This window comes from Chaetodon trifascialis, chromosome 6 (assembly GCF_039877785.1).
Source record: "Chaetodon trifascialis isolate fChaTrf1 chromosome 6, fChaTrf1.hap1, whole genome shotgun sequence".
Lineage (NCBI taxonomy): Eukaryota > Metazoa > Chordata > Actinopteri > Chaetodontiformes > Chaetodontidae > Chaetodon > Chaetodon trifascialis.
In genome coordinates this window covers 20,346,309-20,363,441 of record NC_092061.1, presented here as the reverse complement: position 1 = coordinate 20,363,441, position 17,133 = coordinate 20,346,309, and the positions used below count along the sequence as shown (strand labels likewise).

The window sequence follows — 17,133 nt, the reverse complement described above, 5'->3', positions numbered from 1 at the left end:
AGTCATTTGGATACAGTACAAAGACAAACTAATAAACTTTATTGTTTTTTGAAAAGACACACTCATTCTGAGTTTGATGCCTGAAACATAATAATAAGTTGGGACAGCAGCATGTTTGCCACTGTGTTACATCACCTTTTCTTTTCTTTTAACAGCTTTTCTTTTCCCATTCTCTCGATATACGACTTCAGTTGCTCAACAGGTCAGCCTAGTACCTGCACTCTTCCTATGAAGGCATGCTGTTGTAGCTTGTGCAGAATATGGCTTTGGGGCTTTGCTATAAAGGGACATTATTGTCTTGCTGAAATAAGCAGGGACGTCCCTGAAAGAGACGTTGTCTGGGTGGCAGCATGTGTCGCTCCAAGACCTGGATGTACCTTTCAGCATTGATAGTGCCTTCACACATATGCAGGTTACCCATGTCATGTGCAATAACACACCATCATGCCATCACACCTGCTGGCTTTTGAACGTTGTGCTGGCAATAATCTGGATGGTGTGTTGTTGGCATCAATTTCAGAATAAGCAGATATTTACAGAAATCAATGAAGTTGATGAGGTCAAACATTAAATATATGATCTTTGCACTGTTTAGAATCGCGTATATGTCAAAAAGGATTTGATCACGTTCTGGTGTGTTTATGTTTTACACAGCGTCCCATCCTGTTTGGCACTGTGGTATCATCAAGAGACTGATAGTTGCAAGAAAGCAAATGTAAAGTGTAGTGATAAAGAAGAACAAAACAGGCAAGATGACCACAGTCATAAAGCTGGAAGATGAAGCAACGTACATACGAGAAATCTGAACGCAGTGGCAACATACTGGAGGTCATATTATATGTTGTGGTATGTGACTGATGACAGTCATTCAGTCACTCACCAAAATTGGTGACAAAAATACTTTGAATATTTTAATCCATTTCTGTCAATCCATCCCCCGAAATCCTACAGTCCTTTCAGATTTCAACCTTTCTTTAATTCAACAGCATTTAATGTGAGAACATCCACTGAACAATTCTTCAAGGACACGCTAGAACTCTTTGAAACCTACCATTATGTGTCCTGGCTCCCGGTCCTTTGCTTCCCTCCACGTGGTTTCCAGAGTCCAGACAGCCTAGAGGGCTCAGCGTGTCACTGTGGAGCGCTGGCAAACTGGCCAGAGCTCCATGATGGAAACAGTGTCCCTGCACCACTGGCAGCATTGGTGGCACCGTCCCTCTCTTCACCCCCAGGGATGGAGGTGGAGGAGTAGACGGTAACTGCACTGAACCCCCTGCCTGCTTTCCTGTCGGTGGGGTGTGCAGAGGGCCGAGGCCTGCTGAAAGCGGGCAGGAGAGGCTGTGTGGTGGCTGGGGGCTTGGGGTGCAGGTGGAGCAGGCCCCAGAGCTGGGTGCCCCCTGGAGCCGAACAGGAGAGTAGCTCCCAAGAGGCGAAGGGCGAACTGAGCCAGGAGGGGGGGCTGCTGCAGCCAGGGTCCCCTGGTACCTGTGCACATTTTCAGCTGCATCTTCACTGTCCTCCCCCACCGGACCTCCAGAGTCAGAACCAGAGCCGGAGCTGGAGCGGGCCTGCATCCCAGAGACGTAGCCTGTGAGCAGAGGCAGCAGCGGCTTGGGCTGAGGAGGTTTGGAGGCAAACTGGTGGTGAAAAGTGAAGGGCTGGATGGGGAGGGTGGTGGGCCGCTGGTCCTTCCTGTAGCGGACCACCGCCGGGCGGCTGTCTGAGGAAGTCGAGAGACCACCTGGATGAGCACAAGATGGACAGCAGGGATGGAGAAAAGGTGGAGGAGTCACATTTAACAAAAAAATACGGAGAAGAGAGGCAATCAAAGCTGAAACTGAGGATACATTTTGTGTAGGTGTACCTTATAAACTGGCAACTGAGTTTAGAATGTAATGTTTGCCACCGTAGAGGATTATAAATAATGTATTATTTCAGGTCAGGCTTTAATTTAGGGGAACAACTAATAAATATTTAGCTTTTTTTATCAATCAATTAATTACTCAAAATTTAAGATAACGTCTTCAAATTGTTTACTTCGAGGCTGAAACCAGTAAATAAACAATTAAATAATTATGATTAGTTCTATAGATCAACCAATGAATCCACTGGTCCTTCAGCTTTAAACCGTGTAAACATGAAGGTCAGAATTGAAAGCAAAAACACAGACCGACAGAAAAGTCATGAACCACAACAGTTGAGACACCTTATCACAGACAACCACGCCACTGTTGGACATTGCTCTAAAAGGCCCACGTGCACACACACACACACACACACACACACACACACACACACACACACACACACACACATTCACCTGAAGGCACTGCGTCAGGAGAGACACCAGCGAGGAGAAGTCTTTTTCTGCACTTCTTTTCCACTGAGTCAGTATCTGAGTATGTTTTTTCACTCTGTGTGTGTGTGCGTGTGTGTGTAGATCCAGTGCAGTGCATGACAGACAGAAGCGCATGTGACGTTGATGGTGTTGCGCAAGCTGTTTGTCACCCTAAGTCCGGCCCACCGATGCTGCCTGAGCTGGGTGCAGTGGCATCTATCTCCCACAGAGGGCGACATTGAGCTGAAGGAGGGAGGAGGAATGCTACACACCCAGCAGGTCTGAGCTTCCACTGAGGATGGAGCACTCTGTCTCTCTTATATCTGCTCCGTCATCTCTCTAATTGCCATTTTTTCCTTTTGCTCTTGCTCATCACCATCTCTCCTCTTCCACCTGCTTCTTCCCTGGCCCCTCTTCCTCCTCAGCTCCTCTCCTCTTTCACCAGTCCATTAGACGGCACAGGCCTTTCCTTTGCAGTTCTGGTGCACTTCATATTAGCATCATTAGCATGCGAGCTGCTTCCCAAAGGCTTTTAAAGAGGCCTGCACGCTGCAGTGAAACAACGCAGCTGACTCAAGTGAAGTCTGATGAATAATATATGTCGTGAGATGCTGCACAGCCTCTCATTATTACCTTCAATCATCGCAGCTTCAGTATGTGAACACAGTGTTAGAGGATGTTTTTGAGGCACAAAACAGACACACCTTGTTCTTAGGGATGACCTATTTCTTCACATCTCTTCATCAATCTGCCTTTCATTCTATCACTGCTCCTTGGTCTCACTGCAGCTCTCAGTTAACGAGCCACAATTTAACATCTTAAAGCTGCTCTTTTGTTCGAGCATCTGAGCTGATGGACTGTGGAAACTGGACATTCAGCAACAGCGGCCAATTGTTATGTATCTGTCATATATCTATATTGCTTTACTATTTCTTTTTTGTAGTCATGTGGCTGTAGGAGTACAGAGCATATGGTGCAGGTGGCATTGGGTCTGTATTCATGTGGATCATTTGTGGCAGTTATAGTTATAAGACCGCTCTGTGTTCCTCTAAGAATTTAATTTACATTAGGTGGTTGAATCCAAAATGAAGAAGACAAAAGAAACAAAGGATTTAAAGCTGGAATGTTGGATTTCATGTTAAAAATCTGCTTATTTTGGAGGTAAATGCTGACTTTTAGAAGCTCCTTCAACCCTAACTCTTACATTTCTGGACATCTTTTTGAAATACACAATAAGGAAGTGAATTATTGGGCAGGAGTGTCTTGAATAAAGGCTTAGTGGCTGAGTTCAAGTTTGAGTCTTTTCAAAAGGTAGGTTTTGGGTGGAGGAAACCCAGGAATGCATGCCTACATTCCTGCATACTGACCTACATATAGTCCATGCTGTATATACCATGCCTATTCAATGCTTGAGTTCATAACTGAGATTCATGACACAAGCTCGGAAGAGAATAAAGCAACTATTTCATAATCTAGTGATCCAATCCAGAGTAAATGAAGCAGAAAAGTGTTTGTTTATACTTGTGGAGGCTGGTAATAGTGACCTGAGGGCTGGATGGTTCATTTTGTATGAAGCTGGTGTGATGCATTTTAAATCATTACTACAGAGAGCTTTTAGTGAATTTAACAAAATCCACTTGTTCTTTGGATTTAGTTTTAAAATGAAAGTGTACCACTGCATGAAAATGTCTCCTTCATGTCCGCTCTTTTACAGGCATAAAAGCTGTTTAAGCAGTTTTGTCTAAATAATGAGCGGAAGTAGAAGTAAACATCATTTTAAGATCAGAATTCATTTGTATGAAGAGATTTATTTTCTTTAAATGCTCCTAAAATGATTTAGGAGGCTCCAGTCTGTATAAATCTGTAAAAGGGGACAGCTGGAGACATTCCTGACCTCGTGCACTCCCTCTTTGCTGTCACTCGTCTTATTCCAATGGAATTCCAAGCACTCGCTGTGTGTGTGTTTATCTAACCAGACACACACAGCAGGAGGGTGAGACTGAGTTTCATGAGGTGACGGTGGTGTCTGTTCATGCAAGAGAGAAGCTTTTCCACTTTAATTATATGATGGACACTTAGTGGGTCTTTCAGGTCCTGCAGCCATCATCAGTGTGTGATGAAGGGTCAGCCTTTGTATGCTCTGTTGTGAAAACGCACTCTTCCTCACCTGCTGCACACGCCTCAGGGCCCCATTCACACTTTACAGCTTGTTCAATTACATATGATATTCCCACGGCCTCATGCACTCGCCTGCACAAGTCTGCAAGCGGCTGTATTCTGAAGGCCTGTAATAATCCTCCTCGGGATACTTGTTCTTCATTTTTATATTGGTGACATCTCGGATACTAAATTATTTGTGGTCTTTCAGACTTTCACCCCGGTGACGCACTTTCCTTTTGAGCTTTATTTCGGACATTGAGCTCCCTAAAATATATATGATCAAGTGTGAGTTTGTGTATGTGCCACAGCTCATCGTGGCTAAAAGTACACATTTATTTACTTACTGAATATAATGATTTACGAATTTCACATATATGTACATATTGTACTGATTTACTTTTACATCTAATTGTACAGAGCACTTCCAGCATTCATTCCAATCTAAAACGCATCACTTCTTGTTTTAAGCTAGCATCACACTAAATGTATCATGTTTTTTTAAAATCCCTTTAGGAAATGAAGTTTTTCATTTGTCTCCCTCTGCAGAGAGGTCAGAGGTCAGACTCAGCTACAGCACAGCACAACAGGAAAAAAAAAAAAATCTGTGCTCTGTCTATGCTGTTCGGCTGCCACTATCTGACTATTTCAAAGGTGTTATGTGTATCATTTTAACACCAAGTGATACAATACATCAACACGTTTGCATTAATATTGGTATTCAGTCATTCTAAATACAATCTGTGACACTGGCAGCTGCTACTGGTCTCCATGCTGCTGAGTCAGACTTCACAGATTCTGTAATTGTGGGAAACAATCAAATGCTTGAAATGGATGACTATCATACAAGAAAGAGAGGGGACACTTCCTTCGACTGTCCCTTGCTTGTTGGATCTCTGGATTGAAACACACACACACACACACACACACGCAAAGACACAGCTACACATGCAAACACAGCGGACCCACACGCAGCTTGGCGTGCTGATGTAGACCTCAGCGGGGGGTTTCTCTGCACCTTTATCTCCTCTGTCACCTGATTGTTATTCAGGACACGTTTGGCCCACTTCAACCCTTCATTCCCTCCAAAGCTGAGGATACACACTCTGCGCCACTCTGTTCCAAGCACATCTATACATGCTGGCACAAGGGTATTTTCACACACACACACACACACACACACACACACACACACACACACACACACACACACACACACACACACACAAAGCGAGTCTAAACATACAGAATCAAACAAAACCACATACACACAGTATCAAAACACACATAAGCCACTGACACAGCACACAAATGTCCAAAAAGTGAAGAAACACTCGCATAAAGACATTTATTGTGGAAATGTTTGCATACGCCTGAACAATGCAAACAACTTCAGTCAATGTACTTTTTTTGAGTGTGTGCTACTTAAAGTGTGCTTTTTGTCCATCTGTCTTCCAAAAGCAATAACAGCTGCAGACTTCTGTACCAAATTGGATTTATTAAGTAGATTTTAAATTCCTGAGACCAAATACACTCTGCAGAGTGTTTCACTTATTCAGAATCAATATTCTTTATCTTTGCTCCTTCCATTCAACCAGCACCGAAGTCAGCAATATTCAATGATCACACGAAGACAAATTCAGTGAAGAAGAGGTGGATGACTGCATCAATGCATCCACATGACAGGTTATATTTTAAATGAGGGCTGCTGCTAAATTAAGAGTGAATTTATAATCAGGAATTAAAGCAGAAGTAGGTGAAGCAAGAAAAGCAGCCTGCAGTGATTGAAAAATATTGATGTTTTTCAACTGTTTATACTGTATTTTCTTTCAAAGCTCCACCAATCAGTATTTTTCTTATAAAAACAAAGATTCTGTATAAAATGACTGTATAATGCGAAAGGTACTGAATTATGCAGGTCTATAGAGCTTTTCAGCATCTACTAGCTGTTAAACTCATGTCTTGTTTTGTTTTTCCAGCCTGCCACTAAAGAGCTGGATTTTTTGGAGCTGGTGGAGACCAAAACAAAGCTAAAAGTAGAGTCAAGGTTTGACTCAATAATGTCTATTAGTGTGCACGTGTTAAATAAACCAATAAATAAGTGACATAAATAAAGTAAGAGGTGCCATACCTTCAGCCTTGGCCCTGGTCTCCTTCGCCCCCTCCAGGTGTCGCTCAATGCTGCCATGGCTGTAACATCTGGTAAAGGGTACAGGTGAGAGGCTGTGACTGTCAACCTCTGCACGCTGCTCTGGGATAGGAGAGAAATCCACCGAAGAGTGGGAGTGGGTGGAGTAAGTGGAGGAGAAAGGGTCTGCAGCTGCCTTCAGCGATGGCGACCCCCCTGCACCTCCGTTTCTCCGTTTGCTTCTCGCGATCTCTGCAAAGGAGGTGACTCGCGGAGGAGGAGGTGGGGTCGGGGCAGCGCCCTCGCTGAGCCGGACGGGGCAGCTCAACATACGCTCCAGAGATCCGAGCCGAGGAGATGGAGACTTGTCGAGGTTGCGGTCATAGCTACGAGAGCGAGGACGGCTTCCTGAGGAGGATCCGCCTCCGATAACAGCCCGGCCAACTACAGGAGGGGAGATGTTGACGTACACCTGGCCTTCAATCACGGCAGAAGCAGCTTCAGCCCCACTGGCTGCCTGCTGATTCTTCTTCTTCTCCTCCTCCTCCTCCTTGTCCTCTTGATCTTCATCATCATCATCTCGCTGAATGAAGAGAAAGAACACAACAGTTCATCAGATAAAACGCATTACCAACCATGATTTAGAGGTCAAATTACCTTAAAACTCTTTAGGGTAGCAAATCGGCAGCAAACCAGAGAGCTAATCTGCCTTCAAGACAGACTTGCTTTGACACAGGGCACGGTTACTATCTGCTAGTAAAAGCCTTCAGCTCTAACTGCTAAAATAATCCTTACACATGATAGCAGATAACCCGAGACAGTGGCTGTGATCTAATATGAACCAGTACCAGACTGGTTGTCAGTGTATCACTGCTTGCTATTTTGATTTCTTCTTATACTCAGACTCTATTTCTCATCACTTCAGTACTTGTTGGTGTACTTCTACACATGCTGCCTAAAATTGATTAATTATGCATACCACCTGCTGCAAGCTGTGCTTTTCAAGATACAGAAGAACTGGAGTGGAGAGAGTGAGAGAAAATGTTTGATGTTTGAATTTTTTGTCATTTGTTTGGATTATGTAATCATCTGGATTCTTTAAATGAGTAATCTTTAGTTCTCCCTTTTCACAAATGCTACATTTAGTGAGAAAATCAGTTTATCTTCATGGACTCTTGCGCTCCACGTTTTTCATTATCTGTATTACAGACTATGTGCTGTCACTAGTTTACATACAGAACAACTGCATCAAAAGAACCTGTCCATACAGTATTAGCCATTTAATGAACATCATACTGCAGAACAGAAGAATCCTGTTAGATGGATTAATAATTGTTTAGAGTAGAGACTTTGGATTTTCCACTCACCCTCGATGACTCTCCGTCTTTGTCTTCTTCTTCCACGGCCTCCTCATAAGCTCGCTGCTTGAACAGGAAGTACTCGCTGGGCTGGGTTGGGGTGGGGCTGCCTTTGCTGTGCTCATCGGAGCAGCTGTTGACCGAGGACCCTGCGGGACTTGGGGATGACTGGGACGAGAGGTCGCAGGTGACCAGCTTGTAGTAGTTCTGTGTGGCAACAACCAGGCGCGCCTGACTCTGTAGACAGGATGCAAGGTCTCCAGATGACCCAGAATGTGGAGGGTGGTAGGAGTTGCAGTTGGCGTCGAGGTCAAGAGCCCCCTGGTGCTCTACGGCACAGGAGCATGTGGACGAGGTGGATAGGTGTGGTTCACGGATGAGTGGGAAGGTGCTGCCGAGGCAGGAGGGCTGTTGCTGTAGCAGGGGAGGTTCGGTTGGGGAGGTGTGAAGGTCCAAATAGAAAGCCCCTCGGGTCGAGTCTCGCTGATTTCCTGGTGGATCAGAAACAGACGAGGTGCAGGAGTGGTCAGTGGAGCTGTTGAGGTTGGTGTGCCCAGAGACTGGTGGCTTCTCCGGGACGCCATTGTTCATCTTGTTGTAAATGGCGCTGAAGTTTACGAGCACTCCGTCCGAGCTGTTGCAAGAGGAGTCGCTGCCGTAGCCTTGCTGGCACTCTGAGAAAGGCTCCGAGAAGGCTTCAGGGAAGTGTTGAGGGTAGTTCTGGGAGAGTGCACAACAGGAGCAATGCTGTGTGGAGGAGCTGGAGGAGTACGAACCTGTCTTGCTGCTTCGTCCACACCTCATGGGATGATCTTCATCTTCTTCATCGTCATCGCCCCAGTCGTGCTCTCCGCAATCCATGGACATGTTGGAACCGCTGCTGAAGTGGCGCCGCTGACTTTTCAGTCCTAGAATATCCAGGTCCTCCAGATGGTTGGACAGATCCGAGGCTACGCCCCTCAGGGACTCCCGACTGCTTCCACCCACTGAGCTGTGCAAAAGAAAGGGCTCAGAAGCAAAGCCAAGGTCGTGTAAGTGGAAAGACGTCATCCCGTCATTGAGGGCTGAGTTAGAGTCACTGTGGAGGTGAAAAGAGGAGTCTTCAAGGTAACCACTGAGGTTGTCACCATCTTCCTCTTCTTCTTCGTCCTCGTCATCTTCGGTATTCAGCAGGAATGGATTATGACGCAATGGATTCCTGTTCCTCGGTTTGGCTCTGGGTAAAGTATGAGCTGTGATCAGCTGGTCCTCTGAATTGCTTGAGGTAAACGATGAATCATCGCTGGCTGTGCTGCCTCCTCGCGCGCCACCCTTCCTGTCTCTTCCTCCATTGTGGGAGGACCAGGAGCCACCAGAGGTCTGGATCAGGCTGCTGTAAAGCAGAGCCTCTCTTTGAAGGACATCTCTCTCAGGAAGGGAAGTGGTACGACTCAAGCCCAGGTTCTCTGGTGGGCTAAATGGGTTGCTCCTCTTCAGCGAGCCTCCGCAGCTACCCTGCCGCCCACCCGACACCTGACAGTGCACCAGGGGGATATGATGCACGATTAGGGTCTCACCTGACAGCTTAGGAGGGCTGTCCATGGTCCAGGAGGAGGGAGGGTGGGACTGCAGCAGAGGGAGGCCCTGTTGGGTGAAGGGGAAGGTAGACGTGTGCTGTGCTGGAGGGTTGTATTCACACTCTGTTTGCTGGGCCTAGCTCTGCAGGGCTGCCAGGGATTTGGAAGGAGAGGTCGGGGAAGTCAACACCGTGGTCAGAGTGATACATCTGGAAAATACAAAGAGGCAGAGAGAGGAAAGATGTTATAGGAGCAGGCTGTAAAAATCCTGTAGAGAGGCTCAGTAAACAGAGTGGGAGAGCGATCAATGAGATTATATTACCTAATTTCGCCACAAACAAAATGTTTACGTTTTAACCTCAGTTGAAACAAATATACAGCGCAGAGAGTTCTGTTGCTTTTATATTGTACTCCTCATAATTGCAAAGGAGTCCCTCCTTGTCATCTCATTAACTTCTTGCGAGTTATTATTTATTGTTTGGTGAGTTTTAGATCTTTGAAAATGAGATTTTAAAGTTCACCCATACAGCGTCAGTTCCCAAATCAGTCTGGAATTTGAGAATAAAACATTTTGTGAAATAAAAATAAAAAAGTAGTAACTTTAAGTGGTACTCTAGTAATTTAGTATTGTACTTCCATATAGTTGGAGGCCAAGTGAAGACAAATCTAAAAACACTTTTAGCCCCTAATGCAGGCCACGCTCCCAAAGCACAGAATCCTAAAGTACTGCAACTCAACAGCATCTTTGGTTGGACCTGCACCTCCCCTTGAAAATTGGTAATGTCCAAGTCAAAGCTGAGATAACCCTGATTACCTCACTTTACATCATTTTCTCTGGAGCTACAAAAGACATTACACAACTGTTTTCACATAATAGCATCCACCCATCATCACTGTCTCTTTAAGAACAGGGTTTAAACGCTCTACAGTCTTTTGATTTGCTTTTCTCTTTTGAATAAGTTTTATTTGTGCACCAAAAGCACCATAAAATAAGCTTATCTAAAATAGTTCCAGTATCAGTACAGAACTATATCCTCCTAGTCTCGCCCATATCCTGAGCAGGGTGAGTCAGCACCATGTGAAGTGGAAACAGTGACATCCACACACACACACACACACACACACACACACACACACACACACACACACACACACACACACACCAAACAGCTGACTCTTAAACAGGGCTATGATCTCATCCCCATTCCCACATTACACCCTAAATGAGACACAAATACCAACACACACAGGGTACAGGAACCGTTTCCCTCACCATCATCTGTCTGTTTAAATGAAAATACATTCACACTTTGTTGGGTTAATAAGGTATTTAGCTGATCATTAGTGTATTTTAAAAGCCAATTTGAAATCATGGCACAGTTTTAGCATCCTGCTATCTCATTCATGGACACTCTGACAATATGCTTGGTTGCACATAATCATAAACTGGATGCTCGTGCATCGAGCCTGTCGTCTCTCAGTTGCAGGGTAACACGGTTTATCTTGATGAAACTTTAAACTTTAACTTTAAAGTTAAAGGAGTTACATGTGGTGGTTTCAGATGTCAATATACGTACAATATGAAAAAATAGCTTTTATCTCAAGTCACTGGTATCCTTTAGTACATGTGTTTCTTACAGTTAAGACTATATTTACCACGATGCCTTCTTTTCATTACTTCAGTTTCTTATGTGGCAAGCTGAAGAAGACAAAAATGTTGAAAGTCATTTTTCCATCAGCCTTTAACTCGCTCCCTTATCTAAAATTTCATGGAACCCTGAAAGCTTTGTTTTGCAGAGGACAATGGTGGATGTCACGCCATGTCACAAACAGTAGTAAATACAGTTTAACAGCAGGGACACTCACAGTCTTCTTCACTGCTTGTTTATGGTGATTTTACTATTATCTGAAATCAATGTGGAAATGATGTACTGACATACCACGAGGCATCTTTCACCGCCTTTTGTCAGTACATATTTGTCAGTAGATGCTTGGATATTTCTGTTGCCAAGGTTACAGGGCAGCCTCAGTGTCTACTGGCCATCCAGCTACACTCAAGTGAATCAAATTTGGCTTGTGTAAATTAAATCATCCTTTGTAACACCTTTAATTTTCTCCGGTAAAGTACTATAAGGTACAATATGAGCTGGATTAGGAATGAAAGTTTGCATTAAATCATCTGCTCACAGGATCATGACCTGGACCAGGCGAGTGCTAACTAAGACTTAGAGTAATCCCTCTATCATACCTGCTCAGTAAAACATAATCCCAGATAAAATGGGTCGATTAAAAGAAAGAATAGAAAATCAGTTTTAGTGACTAAAAATGAGCTGGAGATGAGAGCCAAGCCAGCATTACAGTACATGAAAGAGATGTGCAAATACAGACTCACACAGATAATAATATGCAAATATAGATGCAGACGAAACCTTTATGAGCACAATTGCAAGCAGGTGCAGAGCGAGCAACGCTGCATCATTTTTATTGCTAAATAAAGAGAAGAGAGCGGCCAGCTAAGGCCGCAGACTGCAGGTCTAAAGCTAAATGTTAGTCGTATGAGACACGATGAAATTTACTCCGGAGGAACAGGGGAATAACTGAGACGTCACTCTTGACAAATGACCTTTTTAACAAAGGACTGGGATGGTATTGGGAGGGAGGCTTCAGCTTCACCTACAAAGAAGTGAAACTCAACCTTTTTAGCTCCAAGCAAAGGAGCTCTCTCCCAGCGACCCCCTGCTGCAGGCATAAATGAAGAACATGTATGAACTTTGACAGTTAATGGCTTTTTTAGTATTCTAACTTTATAAATTATTGAGAAAAGGCAACTCTTGTTTGTCACACCTACAAATACATATACTTCATGCTTCACCAAAGCAGCTGGGTGTCACCTGCCTTGTTCAGTTTCACCTCCTGAGAGCTGTTCAGGGGCTGAGAGAGCTTTTCAAATTCATCTTCACCATGCAGACTTTTCCCTCTCCCGTCTAAACTAGTGACAGCATCCACAAGTCCACTTTTTCAAGCCCTTATCTATTGCTGCTCAGATACAGTATCACTCCTACAATATGCATGCTAATCACAGCAAGCAGACTGTGAATAAGACCAGAATGACTTTGGGGAATGACATCTATGTGACAAGAATACTGTGATTGTATTGTGAAGCACCTTGTGACTTTGTCTGAAAGGTGCTGCACAAATAATGTTATTATTAATTAGGATATGAAGTTACGACATTGGATTTTGGATTGATTGTGTGGTAACGGACAGAAAAAGCCTGGCAGTCTACTACAGCGGCTTTAGTAACCTGACATCATGGAGGAAGTCAGAGATCCTCTTGTTACATAACACTAAAGAGGCGCATTGGGAAAATGCTCAACTGCAATTAAAAGCCAGTAGTAGTAACATTTTCAGACGTGCATTTCTTTTAATCATGCGCTGTTGCGCAAAAAAACGATTCAACATATGTAAAATAAATACCAATTAATAAGAAGAGTGGACAATACAAAGGTCCTATACAAGCAGAAGAAACTATATCTATGGAGTGTTTTGCAAACTCATCTGTTTGAAGAAACACTCATCTTCACCACACATTTCTCTGCCTCTCTACAGCTCCACATATCTCAGTACAAGGATGTCAGCAGCACTGGACGGTTCTGTAACATCCACCTTGCTCATGTCTTATTAAAGCGAGCATAAAATAGACTGTAAATATACTCAGTTCAAAACAATCCTACCCAGCAGGATAACTTCACTGTGTCTGAAGTCGGAGACTTCCTGTCAGTGCAATGTGACGTTAGTAGATTAACTTAATGGTTCTGATGAAGAGTGCAGGCAATACTAGCAGCAGACAGGGGAAACTAAAATTGGTTTAAGGGATTAGCTCCAGGGTCAGGCAGGCTATCTTGAGTGATGTGTGTTCAGACCAGACTGTTAGTGTTAACATGAGCTACGAGCAAAACCGTCTGAGGTTTCTTTCATCTTTGGCTGCATGTCTGTTCTGATGGAGAGAGTTTTAACACCCCCATGTGAACGCAAGAGTCAGGGTCCTGATGTGGATGTATGTGTGTTTTCCACAGAGAGGGATCAAACTGTTTGCTCTCTGTTTTCTGGTACAGAGCTTGGTAAGCAGGACTGCTGCAGACAAAATAGCTGTGTAGAGAAACACAAGTCAGACCACACGCAGACACACACATGCAGAGAAAAGATGCTGCATCCATTCTCTGTCAGTACAGAGCAACAGTCCCATCTCATCTTCCATGGTTCTGTGAGGAGGCAGCTCAAACCAGCCAGAGATTTCATGGATTAGCAGCGTACACAGCTGAGTACAGCCACAAGGAAAATTCACTTTCACTACAATGCTGTAGACCATGACCACCATCGCTTTAAGCCTGCTATGGTAGCAGTGCTTAGAGTGGTGGCTGCAAAGATGCACCACCTGGGGAGTATTGATACACACCCAGGACGCTTTCACTGATGTTCCAGGGAAGACATAACCATCAGTACCGTCTCGTTCTTTACAGCAGCGGATTACGTCTCCACTTTTTGTATTCACTGAAGGTGGAAAACTTGATTTCAGCCCAAACAATCCCTCTTGGTACTGAAGGTAAGTTTAGTTCATTCAGTGCCATGAGGGACTTCTACGAAAGCTCTGACTCCACATTACACACTCACTTGAAACTGATTTAAGTAGGACGTCCTTCACAGACAAAAGACTTGGTTTCTTCCTCTGCAATATGGCGCAATTTATTCCTCATAAATGAAAAAGCACTTTAAAAGATTTGGATTAGCTTCTTTAATTAAACTCTTCCAACACAACAGAGACTTCTGTAGGTTCACTGGTACTAAAAGTATATGACACTGCTCTCAGTGTCATAGATAGCAGCTGAAACCTCTCACCTCTCTCTTTGGCACGTACACCTGAAGATTGGTGCATCCCATCATGTGTGATATCACCAAGATGCTTTACTGGGCTACAGTTGTGATGTTGATGATGCAAGGCATTCCTAAAAGTCACTTAACAGCAAATTTGAGCAAAAAGAAATATTGTCCTGGTGAGTTACGTCCTCTCTTCTGAGGATATTCATAATACATTGATCACAGCTGCTGTATAGCACTGTGTGATGCTGGACTCCCTTACAAGAGTGGCACAGTGGACACATGCATACAGGGTATTGGCCTATTCAAGAATTCAAGTCCACACACAGAAAATGAAACAGAGAAACTGGTGAATGGGGCCATTGAGTAGGCTGAATAGCCATTATGCTCCACCATAGCCTGAGGAACCCATCCGTCTTTTGGGGACACAGCTCAATAATGGGACTTAATCAAAATAATAGGAATTTATCAAAAGTATCAGAACATAAAACAGGAATAGAAGAATAAAGATAGACTTGTCACCACACCTGCCTGCACCAGTACCACCATGACAAATTCTTTGACATCCAGCATACTTTCCAAAATCAAGTAATTGTGCCCAGAGAGAGAGAGAAGTTTCAAAATGATGTTGTTCAGGTCACACTCGTCAACAAAGAGCGTTTTACATAGCAGGTCTGGCTTCAAACATCCAGAAAATATCCTGCACCCTCTAAGCCTACAATAGCACCACTGGCATCTGTGTTATTACCAGATTACAGCAGATCAGATGGGATAATGGGTTAACAAGAACAAAGAGGCCGAGCCTGGCCAATCAAATTTCATTTCCCATGCCACATCAGAAACCCTAGTTACAATATAAGCCAGTCAGGACGGCCATGCTGTGCGAGGCATCATGTGCAAACAGCCATAAGAAGAGTGAAGGGGGGGAATGATGACTGCGTCAAACACCATGGAAGTCAGTGGAGGAACAGTGAGACAGAAAACACATACTGTACTCAGAGTCAACCTTTACTTTATTTTAACTGACAGATTTTGCTCTCGTGCTTAAATGCAATCAGTCCTGGCTACCATCCCTTTCCTTAGTCTGTCTTTACAACTAATACAATTCCTGTCTACATGAAAGCCTGCTGTGAATGATGATACTCAGTCTGAAAGCAAAGAACGGACCAGGACCACAAAACCTTCCTTTTAGCATCTTTTAAGTCAATGTTTTGCAACTTCAGAGCCTCACTGCTCTGATCAGTGTTGTTTTCAACCACAGCAGGCTGCTGTATTCAACGAAGACGCTCTGATACACCCACTGTATGCAACCTGCCCACCTCCAACTGGCAGACAGAGGAAGTTAAAGACAGATAAAATGAGCTGCTGCTGAACATAGCGGAGCACTGAGCAGTTAAAGAGCCAGATATTTTCTCAGGGGTTGGTGGAGACCAAACGAGAGGTAAAAGAAGTGTGACTATTGGACTACTATTTATCAAGTGGCCTAAGACACAACTCCAAAGTGCTGTTAATGTTGCTCCTGTGTGTGCTGGACAAATCAATACCCACTGCATGCTATCAAGTTTGTGGCCTTTTAGCTTGAAGACGCAGCATAAGTGTGAGTATAAGAAGGAGCAGACTGTCTTGGTCTTCTGCTTTCCTTTCAACAATGAGTCAGAAAGGAGGAGAAAAGGAAGACAGAGAAACATAATACCAGGATTTTCTATCCAAAGCAATACTCTGACAGCTAGGGATTCATTAGGGGTTCCTGTAAGAGCCAATTAGCTTTGATTTTTTTTTCCACAAATACATCCTTAATGGATTCTTTGGAAAACCCACATTACTGTATGTCATCATAGTGGAGAGCAGGCTGAGAAGTTGACCTATTTCTTAAACTTTCACACACACACACACACACACACACACACACACACACACACACACACACACACACACACACACACACACACACACACACTGAGAGGAAAAGGAAAGCAAAGACGTCCTCCCTCTTATATAATCAGGGCTGTACTTCCAGGAATAAGTCTGAGCCCGGCGGGGGGGGGGGCATCACAGTGAAGGCGCACCCTAGAAAGACAGAGACAGACGACGCAGCGAGAGGAGGTGGTAGTTACGATGATGAATGCAGTCCACACTCACAGGACAACTCATGTTTACTGAGTTCATTCTTGTGACTATTTGCTGAAAAATACAAAAGGTGCAGTGAGTCAAACTTCTATTGACCCGAAGACATTTCACATATTTGTGGAAGGTTGATAAGTTTGTTGACTGAACAAATGTTTGTCAAACATTTCAGCTACAAATGAATTAGACTACGCCGCTATTTCACCCAGCAACACCCAGTTACCCCTCTATTTTACGTGTCTGTTAGATTTAGTTTTGATTCAATCAGGTTAGATGAGACGAACCCAATGCGCTCCTTTTTTAAGAAGTTTAAAAGGTCCATATGATGAAGATAAGCCAAAAGTAAATAAGTAAAATGAACAAAATCATCCTTAAATTATCATTTTCTGTCTAAGCTGCTCACCTTGGCGCTGCTATGGATGCAGAACAACAACGCCACAAGACTACCATCTTCAAAATACAGTGAGGATGTGACTCTTTCTACCAAAATTGACTTTTTTTCCAAAATGTCTGCACATTTTGGTCATTTGCAGGCAGCTCAAAGGGCATCTTGGTTAAAACTAAGCAAAAATGTAGCTGAAATGTCGATGTTTCTGT

At 43.8% G+C, this 17,133-nt stretch overlaps 1 protein-coding gene across 2 annotated transcripts in view; it reads right to left on the bottom strand.

The window, feature by feature from the left end:
* rusc2 (RUN and SH3 domain containing 2) overlaps positions 1-17,133 on the bottom strand; it is a 36,195-nt gene that overhangs the window by 8,995 nt on the left and 10,067 nt on the right. For both annotated transcript variants that reach the window (XM_070963986.1, XM_070963987.1), the window contains exons 2-4: positions 7,991-9,746; positions 6,627-7,206; positions 1,052-1,741 (exon numbers count right to left, since the gene is read on the bottom strand). In XM_070963986.1, coding sequence (XP_070820087.1) covers positions 1,052-1,741; positions 6,627-7,206; positions 7,991-9,562 — 2,842 coding nt within the window. In that variant the 5' untranslated portion in view covers positions 9,563-9,746. The remainder of the gene's footprint in view (positions 1-1,051; positions 1,742-6,626; positions 7,207-7,990; positions 9,747-17,133) is intronic.